We start from the raw sequence: 18,712 nt of genomic DNA on the forward strand, positions 1-18,712 counted from the left end.
AGAAGCTGGATACCTTCAAGTCAGCCGGCCCTGACAATCTTCACCCCAGGGTACTCAAGGAGCTGGCGAGCATCATAGCCCAGCCTCTAGCGCGGATCTTTGAAAACTCTTGGCGCTCTGGTGTAGTGCCCGAAGACTGGAAGAAGGCCAACGTGGTGCCTATCTTCAAGAAAGGGAGGAAAGTGGATCCGGCTAACTATAGGCCCATCAGCCTGACTTCTATCCCGGGGAAGATCTTAGAAAAGTTTATTAAGGAGGCCATCCTTAATGGACTGGCCGACGCCAACATCTTAAGGGATAGCCAGCACGGGTTTGTTGCGGGTAGGTCTTGCTTGACCAATCTCATTTCCTTCTACGACCAGGTGACCTATCACCTGGACAAGGGAGATGAGATTGATGTCATATATCTTGACTTCAAAAAAGCCTTCGATCTGGTGTCCCATGATCGTCTCTTGGAGAAACTGGCCAATTGTCGCCTTGGGTCCCCCACGATCCACTGGCTGGAAAATTGGCTCCGGGGTCGGACCCAGAGGGTAGTAATTGATGGAAGTCACTCATCGTGGAGTCCTGTGACCAGTGGGGTCCCCCAGGGCTCTGTCCTTGGACCCATACTATTCAACATCTTCATTAATGATGTGGACACTGGAGTCAGAAGCGGACTGGCCAAGTTCGCCGATGACACCAAACTTTGGGGCAAAGCATCCACACCAGAAGACAGGCAGATGATCCAGGCTGACCTGGACAGGCTCAGCAAGTGGGCGGATGAGAATCTGATGGTGTTCAACGCCGATAAATGCAAGGTTCTCCACCTTGGGAAAAAAAACCCGCAGCATCCTTATAGGCTCGGCAGTGCTATGTTGGTTAGCACTATGGAAGAAAGAGACTTGGGGGTCATCATTGACCACAAGATGAACGTGAGCCTGCAATGCGATGCTGCGGCTAGTAAAGCGACCAAAACGCTGGCTTGCATCCATAGATGCTTCTCAAGCAAATCCCGGGACGTCATTCTCCCCCTGTACTCGGCCTTAGTGAGGCCGCAGCTGGAGTACTGCGTCCAGTTTTGGGCTCCACAATTCAAAAAGGATGTGGAGAAGCTTGAGAGAGTCCAGAGAAGAGCCACACGCATGATCAGAGGTCAGGGAAACAGACCCTACGATGACAGGCTGAGAGCCCTGGGGCTCTTTAGCCTGGAAAAGCGCAGGCTCAGGGGTGATCTGATGGCCACCTACAAGTTTATCAGGGGTGACCACCAGTATCTAGGGGAACGTTTGTTCACCAGAGCGCCCCAAGGGATGACGAGGACGAATGGTCACAAACTACTACAAGATCATTTCAGGCTGGACATAAGGAAGAATTTCTTTACTGTCCGAGCCCCCAAGGTCTGGAACAGCCTGCCGCCGGAGGTTGCTCAAGCGCCTTCATTGAACACCTTCAAGATGAAACTGGATGCTTATCTTGCTGGGATCCTATGACCCCAGCTGACGTCCTGCCCTTTGGGTGGGGGGCTGGACTCGATGATCTTCCGAGGTCCCTTCCAGCCCTAATGTCTATGAAATCTATGAAATCTATGAGATGGAATTGGAAATCATATATGCTGATTGTTTTCTTAGAAATTGGTTTTCCTGTTGATAGTACTCTGATCCTCCTCTTCTGTACTTTAATGGTAAACAAGCCCAACTTCTGTAACTGAAATTCTGACTTTCAGAGATGTGAATTTTACTACTCAAGATCTTCTGGGCAGAATGGGATACCTCAATTTGTGTTTCACAAATCCAGGCACATTTACACGAGACATTTACTGCGCAGTTGACTAATTAAGAAACAATAAACATCTCACGTAAGCCTGTATTAGGGTGCACAAAACTAATAAACTCTGCAGCAGGGTAGGACTTGTAAATACAAATACTACCTTGTGGTAGAATTTTTCCATGCACAGCAGCGCATATGTCTCAACTGACTCAACTGGCTGGGGCACAAGGGTGCTTCAGTGTGAGGATTGCCTGCTGGCTTGCCTCACGCTGAAGTACCCCCTTGCCCCAGCCAGCCCCTCTGCAGCACATTGAGCCCAGTCAGAGCCGCCCCAGACTAGCAGCCTGACCCCCAGGGTCCCCTGCCAGCTGGGGCTACTCCGACCCACAACAGTGTGCTGCAGTCCAGGCGCACATGCAGATGCATGCCCAGCAACAATAAGCAATTAATGCAAAGAAATAAACTCCAACACAGTTTGCACTGGAGTAAACTGCTCCCAGGCACAGCATCTACACTTTGAGCTGGAGCAGAGCAGTCCCTGGCTAGCAGGGAGCCCAGGAGGCCAGCCCCAGGCTCTGGGTCGCGGTTTCAGTGGCAGAGGGGCTGGCTGAAGCACGAGGGTGCTAAAGTGCACGGCTAGGCAGCAAGCATCCCCCACACTGTAGCACCCTCGAGCCCTTGTCACCATCTACACGTGCATTTCAGTGCACTTAATGACTGTCGTAAGATGGTACTGTCCCTAACAATATTAGTTTATGGCAGAGTCAATTGATTTACTGTGCCCTAATGCTGGTGCAGGTGTAGATAGCAATGCTTTACTGCAGAGCTAATTAGTCTACTTGCAGTAAAGCACACATGTAGATTCACCCAGGGTTAGAGAGTTCACCCATCAAGTGCAGGGTGGGAGGCTTTCTCCACCCCTCCTGCTGATCTTGTGTCACTGTGCAGAAAAGAAGTCAAGATTCATTGGGCCAGGGAGAGTGAAAGACAGAGAATGCGTTAGTGGTTTAGGGCCCTCCCTTAGGGTGAAGTGGAGCCCTGGGTATGGATTCCAAGCCTGTTCGTACATCTTATCCAATCACCATTTATTGTAAGTCTGGGGGAGTCCAGGTCTCCAAACTCAATACTTTAATATTCCAAATGCTAAGAAAATACAAATGGAGGCTCTAAAGGGGCAAATATATTTTAAAACAAGATAAGAAAATCAGTTCCTCCTGCAGCCAGCAAATGGTACATGAGTTCAGGATTCCATCTCCCCCACTACAATTAACGATGATTATCCTACCATTATACAAAGTAGCGCAAGAATGCAATGTGGTTTTCTGCTGTATAAGAGAAGCACTGATTTCTGAACTCAGGTCTTGGCAGGGAAAAATGCTTTTTAGCTCATCTTTAAAATTGGGTTTTGGCTATAAGTCTCTGCATGATCCATCCCTGAGGAGAAGAATGGCGTTCAGACTCTCAGAACAAGAGAGATGGCAAAGTTAATATCAACACTGTCAGTATTAATTTGGGGAAAGAATCCCCCTGGATTTGAGGAGGGGATGAAGTGTAGCAAGCACAGGTCTGCCTCTCCCCCACAGATTTGTAACCCCATAGAAGGACGGGCAGGTGGGGGAGCAACACTGCAGACACAGCAGTGCCTCTTTTCCTTACTTCCCAAGAGGAAAGCTGCTGAGATTTCATGCACTGAAGGGAAGAATGAAATGGACCATAGAAATTGGAACTGGAAAAGACCACTAAGTCATCTAGTCCATTCCCCTGCAAGCACAAGATTGTTCCCTGTAGTACATTCTTGAGTGCTTCTTCCAGGCCAGATTTAAATGAATCAATTAGCAATGGGGCTTTCAACACTACTCTTGGGAGACTACTCCAGGCTAATAGACCTCACTGTTAATAATTCTCTCCTGTTATTCAGCCTGCATTTTATTTTCCATGGTTTCATCCCCACAATTTAGTTATAGCTCCTTGAACTGCCCTCACTGTGCCCCCTCTTTCCTCTGTGTTTACACCCTTTGCACATTTGCTGCGAGTTCTCTCGCTCCTAAGTTGTCAATTGGCAGTGCTGCACGTATTTAATTATTTTAATCTCTTCTCCCATGTTACTCTTCTCTGCAGCCACTAAGTCAGTTTTGTGCCTGTTCTCTGATTTACCTCTTTGCCAGCATCCCCCCATCCCTTTCTCCTTTTCACAGGGCTCCATTACCCTAAGCAAGCTGCTCCTGTTTATGCATGATACTTGGGAAATGACATGCACATTATCATGTGCAAAAATGTATCTCTAGGACGCTCCTTTTTCAGACATCCACAGACCTGATCCAGCAGTTCAAAATGGGCTTATTTTGTATGAGGATTTTTCTTTCAAATTAATTGGATTTGAACAGATCATTTCACGAAGAAATGTCCCTGGTAGCTAGGAATGTTTAATGTGTGTAGCTAGTTAAGGAGAGGAGTATCAATTCTCAGACATTAATAAACTGGCCATCTGTACTATTATGCAAGGAAGAGAGCTCAGGATAGAAAGGAGATCTCTTTCATTTGCTGGCTGGGGCTCAGAGTGCCTCAGAGAAGAGTCTTCTCCAACTAGTGGTCAGGGCGGTATTGATAAACTCCAGCTCCGCATGGGAGAAGAGAGGGCTACTTCAGAAGCTAAGAGTGGAAAAGAAGACAGGAAAATGTGAAGATCCCAGAGGGCTTTTCCCATCCCACCCCCAAAAGAATCATGATGTAATAACCACTTTCAGTTAACTCCCACCAGTTAGAGAACAGTAAAAGAGTTATCTTCCAACCCCAGCATTTCAGGTCTATATTCCTTCATGCACACAAAAATGCCACTATAATCATGAAAGGCAATTTATTTCCCAATACTCAATGGCTGTATATTTTTCCTTTTTTCAGATACATCCTATTTCATCTAGTAATAACTCCATTAACCACGTTTATGGTTCCAACCCCTTCTTTGGCCTTTGCCCATAATAGATTTATTTCTAAATGTCTTCCTGTTGCTGGCACTCCTACAATCCTGCCAGTGTACCCATGTTGATAGTCTACACACTCACTTAGGTCTAAGATTAAATTACTTGACCCTGTAAACCCCAGGCAGTCTACACGAAAAGACTCACTGGGCTCATCTACATGAGATGCTTTATTCAAGATTAGAGCAAATTACCATGCAGTAAACAGCAACATCTACACGTGCAGATGCTTACTTTGCAATAATTTGCTCTAACCATGAGTAAATTTGCTGTCTGTAAATACAAGTAGCAAATTTACTCATGATCAGTTACCGCACTATAGGACACACGTAGATGGCTGGCCGGAAGCAAACTTGCAGCCTGGGGGTGGCTGGGGACTGTCCTGTTTTCGGCAGTCTGTAGCCAGCTTCAGGCTGCACTTGCAAACTTCCCCGTGCAGCCCAGGGCTGGCCAGGAACTGTCCTGGTCAGAGGCAGGTCCCAGCCCTATGCCCCAATAGGGTGATCAAGGCTCAGGGCTTGGAAAGAGCTGCTGCAGGGAAGGGGCAGGTCCCAGCCCCCTGCCCTGATCTGTCGCTGGGGCAGCTAGCAGTGAGCCCTTGGCTGCGTGGTGGATCAGGGCAGGGAGCTGGGACCTGCCCCTCCCCTGCAGCTCTTTCCAAACCCCCTGCCCCACACTGGAAAGCCAAGGCCAGGAGCTCCCTGCTGCTGGGGCAGGGGGGCATTGTCCCTGCCCGGGGTCCGGTGGCAGAGCCTGCTCCAATAGCAGGCAGCTCCTTGAGGTAGGAAGCAATCTCCTGCCCCAACCAGGAGACAGCTGTCTTCTGGCTCCATGCTCCCTGCCAGCCCCTGCACTAGCACCCAGGGGGAGCCTGGCTGCTGCAGGGGGCTGGTTAGGGCTGGAGCGGGTGGGAGCAGACTGCTACCAAGAGCGGCAAATCTGCTCCCACATCCTCACACATGTAGACGCCTGCCTAGGGTGGGTTTAATCTAGAGTAAACCTACCCCACAGCATTTGCACATGTAGATTCAAACACTGTCACCACCAGAGCCAATGCAGAAATGGTGAGAACAGTAGTGAGGATTTCAGGGAGAAATGCTAGACAGTCTTTTTTGCTTGCCCCCTTTCAAATAACAAGAGGGACACAGACACATAATTGCCTGCAGATATCTCTTGTCTTAACAGGGACCATCTTTTTGTTCTGTGTTTTCACAGAGCCCAGAACAATGGGACTTTGGTCTAGGATTGGTACTCCTTGACATAGTAACAATAATAATAAAAACAACAAAGCAGGCATGACGTTGCTGTTCATGACTTGCCGTGTTATGTTCCTGTCTGGAACCTGGAACAAATTAGCAATAGCAGCAGCTATTATAAGAACAGCCTCTTCAGTAGTAGTTTTGGGGTGCACAAAATGTGATCTCCATAACTTATGTCTGTTTTGACATGGCTTTTGTATATTGAACCTTTAAACAGAAAGAAGTTCTCCCTCTGTGCAGTAGAAATAGCTGCTCTTTTGTGTCCAGCTGCTGCTTTCTACATAAACCCCCACACAAGCCCCAGTCCTTCAATTTGATTCATTCAAGCAGGTTCTTGTGCTCTTGCAGCACCTCATTGACATTGCTAGGACTTTTAGGAGCCAGAAATCTGTCTGCATGGATCACAATCCAGGATCAGGCCCACATTTGCTCTCCCACAAAGGCCTTCCAGCACATTTGCCCTTTCTTGCTACTTATACAATGAGGTCATTCCAGCAGTAATATATGGTTGCTATGGAAAAAACTTAACAGAAAGGAATACAAGATTAATCAGGTGCCATGTTCAGGAAAGCTTCAGGGAATTTTCATTCCCTAAATAAACTAGAAATGGAGCCCTGAACCTATTCCACAATGGGTAGAGAGTGGGAAAAAACTCAGTGTGATCAGAGCTCCATTAAGCTGCTTTGAAAATTATTCCAAATACACGTTTGCTGATAACAATAGAGAATCCCTTTGATTGATTTGTTAAAAAATAGCAAAGAAAGAACACAAAATTATCGCTTCGCAGAGAGAGATGCAGCACCATTTAAAATAACATGAAATTGTACCCCATTAATTATTCACAAGGGCTGGAGTTACACTATCATTATTTCTGGCTTTGCTTTTTAGTGAACAGTAGTTTGTGTCAGTTGTCTCCAACCTAATAAAAGGTGGTTTTTTTTAAAAATAAATTAATCAAGCCCAATTTTTCTGTTTCTTTTTTCTTCCTTTTTTGTTTTTGTTTTTTTCCCCCCTTTTAAGACAAATAAGTTCCTAATACAGTGAGTTCTCTTTACAGGATGAAACTGAAGAAAAAGATGCATTTCATTAGTCCCAGCAAAGCCTAAAATATGCAGTGAAAAATGCTTATACTATAACATTTCTTTATTAATTGTGTCAAATGTTAGAAACCGGAGAGCAGGCCTAGTTCAATCCTGGTGTTAGTGGATACAATGCCATTGACTTCAGTCACAACTGAGCCTTCTGAATGTTAAACAAATACCTGATGAGTAGGCATCGCCTCTCTCTGGGGGTCTAATCTGGTGTAAGGAGACATAACTGCCTTGCTTGCAAGGTCTCTTGACTGTCAAAGTCAGTGACCAAGAGACTTTTGTTTTTCTTCTTAAGCATTTCTTTCAGGAACCCAAATTCTTTATTGTGGAAACTGGATTCATGTGACATTCCCTGTGTGACAGCACATTAAAACAGTGTAACATGAAGTCAATTTACTGTGCCAATAATTTACCCCACTGGTTTTGTTGATGGAGTTATCTCAGGCAGCATTCATGAACAGACACGTCTTCCATTCCCTGTAGTGAGTTTCTTAAAACTATGCGTGTAATCTGTGAACCACATCCCCACACTTGGCTCCTACTATAGACCTACTTTTACATAGCTCCCTGTTTAATGTCTCCACCTACTCTTGTAACATCCTTAAGTAACATTCAGGCTGCTATAACAGCTGCATGTTGTCTGACAAGTCTCAGAACATTGAGGGCATGTACACAAAATTATCATGTCAGAAAGGGTTTCCTACCTCCCAAACAAGAAGCTGTGGACATAAATTAGCTAAATAGCGTATCTACCTCCAGTACTGTAGATATGATTGCAGTGCTTCTAGTATAGGAGGTAGGACATGCAGAGACCTATTGCATGTCTGAGCATGCCATTTCCTGGCACAAAAGGTCTGAAAGATAAAGACACCCATAGTGTTCTACATACAGACTTCCTAGAGGTCATGTCTACACATGCACTTAACTATGGAGTAGACTAATTAGCTGTCTACATGTGCAATGCTATTAGGCCACATTAAACTAGTTAACACCACTATAAGATAGTACTGTTGGAGACAATACTATCTTACAGTGGGGTAATTAACTGTGATGATATGCATGTGTAGACATTGACCGCGGGCATAAATTGCACCCGGTCAATCCAGGCAGCAGGGGGCCAGACTCCTGCCTGATGCCTGGCCACATGGCTCCACACTTTCAGCACCCTTGTGCCCCATCCCGTCCCTCTGCCACCCATTGCCACCACCTGGACCCTGGGACTGACCCCTCATGTCCCTGGCCTTGACGTAAACTGCTCTGCCCCTGGCTCAAACTGCAGCTGTCCCAGGCACATGTAGACACTGTGCCCAGGAGTCATTTACTCCAGCTCAAACTGCTCCATAGTTTATTGCTTCAAATTAATTGCACATGTAGATGCACCGAGTCAGCTATTTGTGTGTGAACCTCAGCTGTCATAGTTCAAAAGAATAAGTTCCAGCTCTATGAATTTTGAAAAAAGATGGAAACTGTAAATCCTAAAAGTTCAATCATCAGAAAGCCAGTAAAAAAGATACCAAATGTATTAATATTAAAATCTCATGGATTTTTTAAAAATAATCTCAAGGTTTAGGGGTCCTGAGTCATGATATTTAAGATTTGGGTTGGCAGTAGTAAGCATGAGACATGATAAAACCTTCAGACATTCTACTTAATCTTAATAATAAGATTCCTATCCTCTTCCACAAACTAGATAGGAGCAGGTCAGATAAGTTCTTGGGTGGGAGAGTTCTTGCAACCATCAGTGTGCTCTAAGAAGTGGTGGTAGCGAGTCAGGAGTCTGTTCTGACCTCAGTCCCCTGGAATGGTGGTGTTATCAAAAACAGAAAAATGATCACCTTGGCTACTTTTACTTCAAGAGCAGTTTACTAGCAGCAGTGGAATAGCTGCATTCCACCTAAGATAATTACTTTCTGGTTACATACACCTGCTCCATAGTTTCAAATGGAAACAGTATACTACTTCACTTTCTGTACTTTTGTATAGTGTCTCTGTTCATTATAAAGGGTAATTGGGTTCCATTTTAAAGAAGTGTGTGTCTTTCAGTGGTGGGTGAAGTGACCCTGATATATCCCTCACCAACCCCACAGGGATCTTTTGATGTTTTTAAAACCTACTGAGCTCCTCAGATGTGGAGTACTAGAAAAGGGCAAAAAATTAACTTAGTATTCTTAGTTTGAGAAAATCAGCCCTTCCAACTCATGCCACATATGTTTTACCCATGTATGTGCAATAAATAGTATAAAAGAAAACATATTGTTCTCCCTATGGATACCATATGGTTTCTGAGATGCCATCAATTGATGTCAAGCCTCATAAAAAGCCAATGCCTGTAGGTCAGTGATTTTTCTGATTCTTGTATACACAGTAATAGCTCCAGCATGGAAGCCATTTTTCAAAGTCAGACACAAAATGTTGAGAAGCTCATCTAAAGCTGGGTAGCAGAGCATCAGGAAGACTTGGGGAAAGAAGAAGAGATCCAATACTATTTTCAAATTAAATTTATCAACAAATTGGAGAGAATTCAGAACTGGCAAACACAAAACATGTAGGGGATAGAGAAGCTGATGTACACCATGAGGGAAGATTAAAAGAATGAAGATGGCATTTAGTGCTTCCATCAAGGCTAAAACAAGCACACGTGCATGCTCTGTTCTGGGGAGAGATTCCCTTTAAATCCATATAGAGTAAGGTCTCACTTGACAAGATGTAAATCAGTCCACAGTCTCTTGGCCTCTTAGATTACAGTATAACATAAAAATATTGTATAATATACTGCATTGATACACACCTAAGCAACGTGCTTTTCAGAAAGTCAGTCGTAAGCAGTGAGGAAAGGATGTTCAAAGGTAAAATTTAAGGAGAAAACTACATAAATTGACCCCAATAATTCCTTCACCTGCCTCTGACTCCTTTCTACACACTGGTATTACACCACTGGTGAGTGTGTTGTAGATCCCATCTGTGCTCAATCTGTAGACTTGTGAATCTGTTACAGTTCTAGGTAGAAAGCAGCATTTCTTTAGGAGAGCCGTAGCACCTTATGCCTTTAGTTCTAGAAGTCCCTGGTCCATCTCTTGTGTGTTAGCCAATATGCCAGCTGTCCCATACATGAATTCCCAAGTAAGGACACGCTTATTTAACATAGTAAGTGGCTCCATAGTAGAAGTGTTTCTATCAACTCAGTGGAGATCAAACCTAAATTATAAACATGCTAAAACTTACCATATGAAAGAAATGCCTATTAGTCTTTCCCTGACTGTATCAATGTGTGGTATCTCTCAGTAATTAGTAACTTTTCAAAGAAATTAGCTCTGATTCTGTACTTTTAACATCCCGTAAGAGTTTAGATACTGACTGCAAAGTATGGGAGCCCTTTCTGGTTCTCATTCGGGTTCTGATACTCAAGGGGGAAATCCTGGCCCTAGTGAAATCAGTGGCAAAATTTCCATTGACATCCAGAGGGTCAAGGTTTCAATGGCTGATTAGGTCAGGTTATGGCATACCACAGCTTCCATGGCAGTTGTAGGTTTTCAGCCCTATATAGGAAAGATCCATTATGTCAACACCTCATTGCATTGTGATTTGGGTTGTGTTTCATGAGTCATTAGCAAATATATTCATCTAATAATTTACTCTTCAGTTTTTGCATAACATTTTTTTAATAAAATATTTGGCCAGTTCTTTTACCACTTCCCCAAATGCCATTGGGAAAATAGTTTCAGCTATTTTTCAGCCCATACACTAATACAGTTCCCCTATTTCCTTTCCCTGTTCCATTTCCTTTTTAAACTGAAAACTATTAGGAACATCAAGGCAAATAATAGAAACCTAACTGTTGAAGCCTCTTAGAGATTGCTCACTGGTTACTTTTAACCAAATGTCTTCTGCAACACTATTTCATGCAAGACTCTGAAGAGAACTAATACTCAGTGACCTCTGATAATTTACAGGTCAGGAGTTAATTAAGGTATAATAAATAAGATCTTCTTGTTTTTCAAATGATCCAGCTCTAAGATTACTGATGAATGTTATCTTCAAGGCACTATCAGAGAACTACAGCTAAATGAATATTGTTTTTGTTTTAAGTAAGGATGTCTTCTAAGCCTGGTTCCCATCAGTGAGAATGTAAGCTGTATCAAGGACTATCTTTCAGTCTTGTGAAACGCTATCTGTATGGGTGTCTCAGAAAACTGAGATGTAGAAACAGTGTTAATGAAATATATTGTGAATGTTCATGTTGAAAAATATCACAGATTAATAAAAACCAGTATTTTTGGTTCATTTTCCACGAACGATCAGGGACTCCTTTTTGGCAGATAGATCCTGCAGTTGCTCAAAAAGGGACCCTAAAGAACTATTCTTATACCAACCAAAGGCCTTCAAAATGCAGTGTACATCAGCCCTGCCTTTCTTCAAACCCTTCCTGCCCTCTCCTCTCTCCCTCATGCAGTCAGTAGAGCTTAGCATTCAGCTAATTAGTCCTGCCAATCAGTTTCCAGCACACTTGGTACCTCAGTTTTCCCATATCTAAAATGAATATAGCATACCCCCTTGTTCTGTTCCATGTGTCCAAAATTAAATTAATTAAGGTTTAGAAAGTGTTTTTGGGACTTTTAGAGGTCACTTTATTAATGCAAGGCATTATTAAAGAGAGCAAATCGGTTATTATTGTTGTTGTTATTGCTATTAATGGCATGTATGGTAATATTACGTTGATTAATAATCAATAAAGTTTAATAATTAAGTATAGTATTTAAAATATTATGATGATAATGATGGCTTCCTATGCAAAAGTAACAACTATTTAAGCAACTATGCATAAGAGACTACCAGCTCTGAATCACTGGCATTAAGAGTTTAAGTTCAGTAATTGAAAATACCATACACAGTAATCATGCGATAAGCCTTTTCTCCTTTAAAATCTAAGTTTGTCTCCCCCAGCAATGGAGCACACATTATATTCTCAGAGAAGTTTACCCTGTCTTGAAGGGAAGTAACAGCAAGTATTACACAGGGGACAAATCCCTGACATCATGCATATAAAAATAAGGCATGCAAGATAACAATTCATTTGCATATATGCTCCTGAATGCATCAGACAACTGTCAGATTGTTGAAAGTGTTTCTCATTATGCAGGATTCTCTCACACATGGTGTTCAACAGTGGTATATTGGTTACAGATCACTGTCCCCATTTGGCTCCTCAGTGAGGTGTGAACTATTTCAATACTAATGCATAAGTCATGTACATCTGTGTTTCGGGGTATTAGAGTCCTGAGACACATATCTTAGGTATTCTGAGTGTTGATGTGTGAGAAACATCAGTATAATTTCAACTAATTAGGATTGAGATGTGTCAAAAAACATTGACATGTTAAATGATCTACCAGGCCAACTTTGTGGAGTCTTGGAAGCCATTTCTTTCAGGATATGTCCACATGTTCTTGATATTTGAGGTTTACATTATGACCTCAGCCCTGGCATATGATTCTGAGCAGGCATGAATGGACAGGTACCCACTGGGGGCAAATAAGCTTTCTTTCTCTGGAGGCTGAGGAACAGCACCTACTTCATTAACACCAAGGACAGTCTTGATACTGTTGTGCTGACAACAAGAGTGTTTTTGATCCCTTAGCAATCACTGATCTCACTTAAGCTGATGACCATGCTAACAACCTTTCATTCAGACTTAGTAGAAGATTCCAGTCGTCTTAGGTAGGGCGAAAGATATCTGAAACAAGAAAACCTATCACCTATGGCACTGGCATATACAAGAAGATATACTCTAGTTTTTCCTGGGGCTATACATATATATATATATATATATATATATATATATATATATCTGTGACTGTCAGGCCCCTGGCATATGTTATATTTGTAGGGAAATTCATGTGTTAATTGTACCATAAATGGCAATAGTGCCACATAGTCACCCAATTAAAGGTGCCATAAAATAGCAAACCAGCCACAAAAATATTCCACATATGAGGCACATCTACACATTGCCCTATGTTGCCATAGTGACATGCTACATCACCGTACATCATGCTATGGTGACGTAGCAAGCACATGAGTCTACATGTGATTGGCAGCTATTTGGGTACAGTGGCATGCTCCCCTGTTTTAGTGCATTACCACAGCAAAGCAGCAGCAAACTCTAACCGTGTGCCATGCGCACGATGCAGTACATGTGGTTACTGCTCTATGCTTTAGGACTTCCAAAAGGTAGTACTAAAGCATAGCACTGTAGCAATGTCACCATACAGCAATGTGTAGACACACACATAATGTAGAACATCTTTGTGACTGGTTTATATGGTGCCTTAAACTGAGCGTGTGGCAGGTCCACACACTGCAGCTGTCTAGGGCCCAATGTCAACAGTCTGCTGGCTGTCAGAATCAGTCCCTGACAGGGTAGCCTTGGGTCTCCAACTGTATCAGGGATGCGTGGGGGGGAGCCCAGGGATTTTAAACCCCCTGTGCTCCACAGCCTTGCCAGTGCTGCTGAGTGCAGAGGAATCAAAGGCTTCTGGTGGACAGAACCAAGAGGCTCCCCTCACCAAGGAGTTTAAAACCCTGTGCCAAACAGACCTGCTGGGGTTGCCAGGCATGGGCAATCACGGTTCCTAGAAGACAAAATTGAGGGGCTCCTCTTGTTAGGAGCCTTGATCCCCTGCAGCCAGAAACACAGGCTGGGCTGCTGGGACCAAGGATTTAAACTCCAAGGTCGGGGGATGCCCAAGACTCCACCCCTCAGGGAGTCTTTCAGTCCCTTACTGCAACTAGCAGCAAGGCTGCCAGCAGTTGTACAATTGGGAAATCTCCCTGATCTCCATAATTGCTCATCCTGCCATACATGTATAGCACGGCAGGAGGCACAGTTGTTGGCACCGAGGATCAAATCCCAATGTGCAATTATCTGAAGCTCTGCCTGCGGCCTTTAGAAAGTGAAGAACAAAGTCAGAAGCAAACAAGAGAAATAGCTTGTAGAATTGTCCTGAGAGCGAGCAGAGACCGAGCTCCTTGGGAATGGCACAGGACAGGCTAAAAAGCAGACCTGTATTTCTGGACAGGAAAACCAACTCCTGTTATTTGTGCTGTGTCCCAGGAAGCAGGATCTTGTGTTCATATTTTTAAAAACAAATAGGATTTCAGCAAGACATACCGGTTTCTGTTATTAATTCATTCATTATGGCCCTAAATGTTGACTAATCCCTCAGTCCAAAAAGGCAACAAAATTCACAAATTTTGAGGAGTGTAGTAAACTGCAAATAACCCTGCATTTACATTCATCATGAAACTTTTGATGGTGGCCACTGTCAGTGAAGAAATCATTTGACTACATGGACCACCAGTCTGTGCCAGTAGGGTGATTCACATATTCCCTTTTTGTGAAATTAGTGCTTCTGTTTGATTTTGAGACAAAGTAATTGCAACGCACAAACTACAAATATCTCTGTTTGTTTGTGCCATAGGGGCCACATTTCCACATCGCTTTTATATCATAATAACTATAAAAACAAACACTTCCTAATTCAGTCCCTCCACAGCAAACACATTCCAAACACATTGTCAGCACAATACTAATAATATTAATTATTAATCAGAACTCAGATAAATCAATGTACTCAATGTGAATTTTGCAATTACAGTGTATAGCGCCTTCCATTTGAGGATGTCAAAACACTCTTTGGTGATTACAAAGTATTATTATTCCCATTTACAAAATGGAAAGCTAAGCAGCCAGGAGGTTAAGTTTCTATAGCAAGTCAGTGGCTGGGCCCAAATATAATGCCGATTGTCTCCTGAGTGTCAGTCCTGTTCTTTAACCACAAGACAATCCTTCCTCTCTTATCTTAACTATAACACATTGCTGTTTATCTCCAATCCAAACCAGGTATCTTAGGAGAGAACATGGCCCTAAGCATGCTGATGCTAAACCAGAAAATCATTGCATTTTCTTGTTTGTTTCACTAATCAATAGATTTCAGCCTAAAAAAGAAGAGGCTGACTATGTAAAACAAATCTCAAAGCACGTAACACCTAAAACAAGGTCACAAAAAGGAGAACAAAGCAACTGTACGTACCGATCAGTATGCATTCTCCAGTAAAGAGGTTCAAAGACAGACATATTTGGCCTGCAGTAAGGTTCTTTCCATTCACAGCATGGGTGTATCTGACTTGAGGCTCCTTAATCACCTCTTTGTTAAATTTTAACCATTTGGATTGCTGTGCTCAGTGTGTATATAATTGTTTACAGCTGTCAAAATGGATTAAATTCCAGAGATACATAGCGAGGTTCTGGTGATATATTACTTTACCAGAATACATGTTTGAGAGTTGATTTCTCTGTCAATCAAAAAGAGACGTGCTCTGTAAGGTGTTCTACAATAATTTAAGTAGGCCAAGGCTCATACTTCTTCTTACGGCTTGGGCCGTGACTGAATAAAAAACATTCTGGGAGGGAAATCCTGGTTCCACTGAAGTCAATGGAGGTTTTCCCTTTGATTTTTGTGAGGTGAGTCTTTCATTCTACAAAGCTAAGGGTTGTGCCTGTTTTAAAAAAACATATTATTGTGTTTGTTGTTAGCTTTATATCATGGTCTGTCCATAAAGGCTCTGAGCAGCTTACAGTAAGTTATTGCTCATAGGTAAGAAACAAAAGTAGATTCTGCAGGCATCACCTCCATATTTGGAACCTCCATGCCATGCCACCCATTCACATTTAAGTATATAAAACCTCTTCCTATTTTCTACCCCATCCACTCCCACTTTCCTGCCTCACACCCCGTGGAGATACCCCCCTCTCCAGGTCCCCCCTTCTCCCCAAAATGTCCCTCTCAACCCCACACCTGCTAAGGGTGACTTGGGTCAGCAGTAAGGAAGGAGAAGAAGGACCTAACTATCTTCAGGAGGAAGGATCATGGCCATGTTTCAGAATTTTGTAGGTCAAAAATAGAGGAAACCCTGATATAACAGTTCCTAGGGCAGCAAACAAGGGAGACTGGACTGAGAGATGTGTCTATCTGTTCTGAGAGACTTTGAAAGAAAAGACACTTGAAAAGTGTTACTTGCCTTTTATTTTGTCCTTTCCAGTGAGAGCGAATATGATGAGGAGTATGTGTTCCCATCAGAAAAAGTCTTCAGTAGCTCATAAAAACCTGACCACTTATCAGCACTGTGGGAAATCTTTATTACCTCCTTGCAGCATGTGCTCTCCTATAATGTACTTATTGATTTAACAAGTAAACTTTGTAGCAAGCCTTTACCTGGGAATTAGTGAAGACTGAAATAGAGCCTCTATTATTCTAATAGTGCTGAGATATGAGATTCCTGCATATTCCAAAGACCATGTAATCAGTGCCACATGCATCCCATTAGCGCTGTCTCAGATGCCAGAGCAAAGAGTGGGCTGCTAGAATTTCAGCAGTTAGGATGCCTTGCTCTCCCTTGGGTGACTCACAACTCTTTTGTTTCCTTTTCTGCAGGCTTGGACAGCAGGCAAGCTCAGGTGATCGTGCTGTCATCAGGTACCAAATGCATAAATGGAGAATACATTAATGATCAAGGGCTGGTGGTGAACGACTGCCATGCAGAAATTGTGGCAAGGAGAGCATTTGTTCATTTCCTTTACTCACAGCTAGAGCTGCACTTAAGGTAAACTGAATGTTGTTGATGACTGGGAAATGTTACATAGTCTTTTATCAAACAGGTCTATCCTCTCAGCACCCAAATCCACAGTTCCTTGATGTAGCTGTTTAGGAGTCTGACAGATGAGTGGCCAGTACTGGGTACAGAGCAAAGCAGAGTTAGATAGTCTATAGTGCTGGGTCATGAGTGACTTCATTTCAGCAGATTTTCCTTCAGCAGCTATTTGATATGAATCATAAAGCTGAATTTTATGAAGCCTGATGATTCTATACAATTTTTTTCTGCACAAGCCTAATAAAGCACTCACTGGTCAGAGATTGAGAGGCAGGTCACCTAGCTCATTATAAGCATTTTCCTTCCTTCCTGGCCACTACTGAATCATGTCCAAGAAGTAATTTGCATTCCTTTTTCTCACACCCATAGTCACATATATATCACATTCTTGAACTACACCAACCATTAAGGCCTTCATTGGCAATCTATTCCAAACCTTGGGGGCTCAGACAGTAAAGAAGTGCTTCCTTATGTCCAGCCATGACTTTGAAGATCCGTTATCAGAATGAGGCTGGATGCAAGTGTTGATGGGCAGACAGAGCAGAGCAGAGCAGAGCCTCCTTGTACCTGAGTGGGAAGCCCAACTTGGTGCCCTGCAAGCAGCTCTCGTTCAGGGATTTGCGGCACACATAGGAGGAAGAGCCCCCTCCTCCTACCAACCACATGCTGCCACTGCCCCATCAGACATCACCTGCCTGCCATGAGTGTTCACTTTGAAAGTAGGCAAGGCCACATGGCTCCTGGTGGTATCATAGTCCTGAGTGAGTCTCTTCCCAATATAGTGAGCTAGGTGGTAGATCCCCTGGGTTAGTTTGCCAGTAACTGAGACTATAACTGTATGGGTCTCACTTAAGTGTTTAATGTTTAAGGCTGTCTCCAAGTTTGTGTTTATCTCTTTTCCCACTGTTTAATTAAATGTTGCTTGTAAGTAGGGAAGTTTGTTCATGTTAGCACACGCTGTTAAAATTTATTTTTCCAGGGTTCTGAGCAGAGATTTGAGCTAAATATAGAATGGTGATGCTTAACCCCTAAATTTAAACACAACCTTTGTTACTGCCATTTATGGCATTGAAGAAGTTACATTTCCATTGTCATATGTCAGTAAAAACATGTCAGTAAAATAGTTTGATTGTCAGTAAAAAGTTTGGAGATTGTCAGTAAAAAAAATATCTTGGGTTAGCAACCCTGAACGAATGCCACATTAACAGCAGAATGGACCTGGAGCCAAAGCAATAGATATTTTCATTCCTTCTTTATGATATTAAAAATGTCAGAGGGCATATTAGCCAGAAATAGGCTTTGCTTACTTACACCAGTCCTACACCCTGAACTGCAAATTAGCACAGCTGAGCAACCCAAAGTAACCTTGTGTGTCTCAGCTTCTTGCTCAGACTGTCCTGAGACAGAGATCTTGAGCAGATTTCTGGGGAACATAAGCAGACAAGGTTGTTTGGGTATAGAATCATAGAAATTGAGGGTTGGAGGGGACCTCAGGAGGTCATCTAGTCCAACCCCTTGCTCAAAGCAGATCATCCCAACTGAAGCTTTGTCTAGCCAGGTCTTGAAAACCTCCAAGGACGGAGCTTCCACCACCTCTCTGAGTAACCTGTTCCAGTGTTTTACTACGCTCCTAGTGAGAAAATTCTTCCTAATATCTAACCTAAACTTCCCTTGCTGCAAGTTGAGACTGTTGCTCCTTGTTCTATCATCTGCCACCACTGATAACAGTCCAGCTCCATCCTCTTTTGAACCCTCTTCAGGTAATTGAAGGCTACTATTCAAACCCCTCTCAGTCTTCTCTTCTCTAAACTAAAAAATCCCAGTTAGCCCAGTTCCCTCAGTGTTTCCTCGTAGGTCATGTCCCCCATCCATCTCATGATTTTTGTTGCCTTCTGCTGGACACTCTGTCCAATTTGTCCACACCCTTTCT

At 43.1% G+C, this 18,712-nt stretch overlaps 1 protein-coding gene across 2 annotated transcripts in view; it reads left to right on the plus strand.

The window, feature by feature from the left end:
• ADARB2 (adenosine deaminase RNA specific B2 (inactive)) overlaps window positions 1–18,712 on the plus strand; it is a 612,280-nt gene that overhangs the window by 521,440 nt on the left and 72,128 nt on the right. For both annotated transcript variants that reach the window (XM_059729167.1, XM_019498622.2), the window contains one exon: window positions 16,566–16,734. In XM_059729167.1, the coding sequence (XP_059585150.1) occupies window positions 16,566–16,734 (169 nt within the window). The remainder of the gene's footprint in view (window positions 1–16,565; window positions 16,735–18,712) is intronic.

The sequence above is a fragment of the Alligator mississippiensis genome, chromosome 5 (assembly GCF_030867095.1).
Source record: "Alligator mississippiensis isolate rAllMis1 chromosome 5, rAllMis1, whole genome shotgun sequence".
NCBI classification, from domain to species: domain Eukaryota; kingdom Metazoa; phylum Chordata; order Crocodylia; family Alligatoridae; genus Alligator; species Alligator mississippiensis.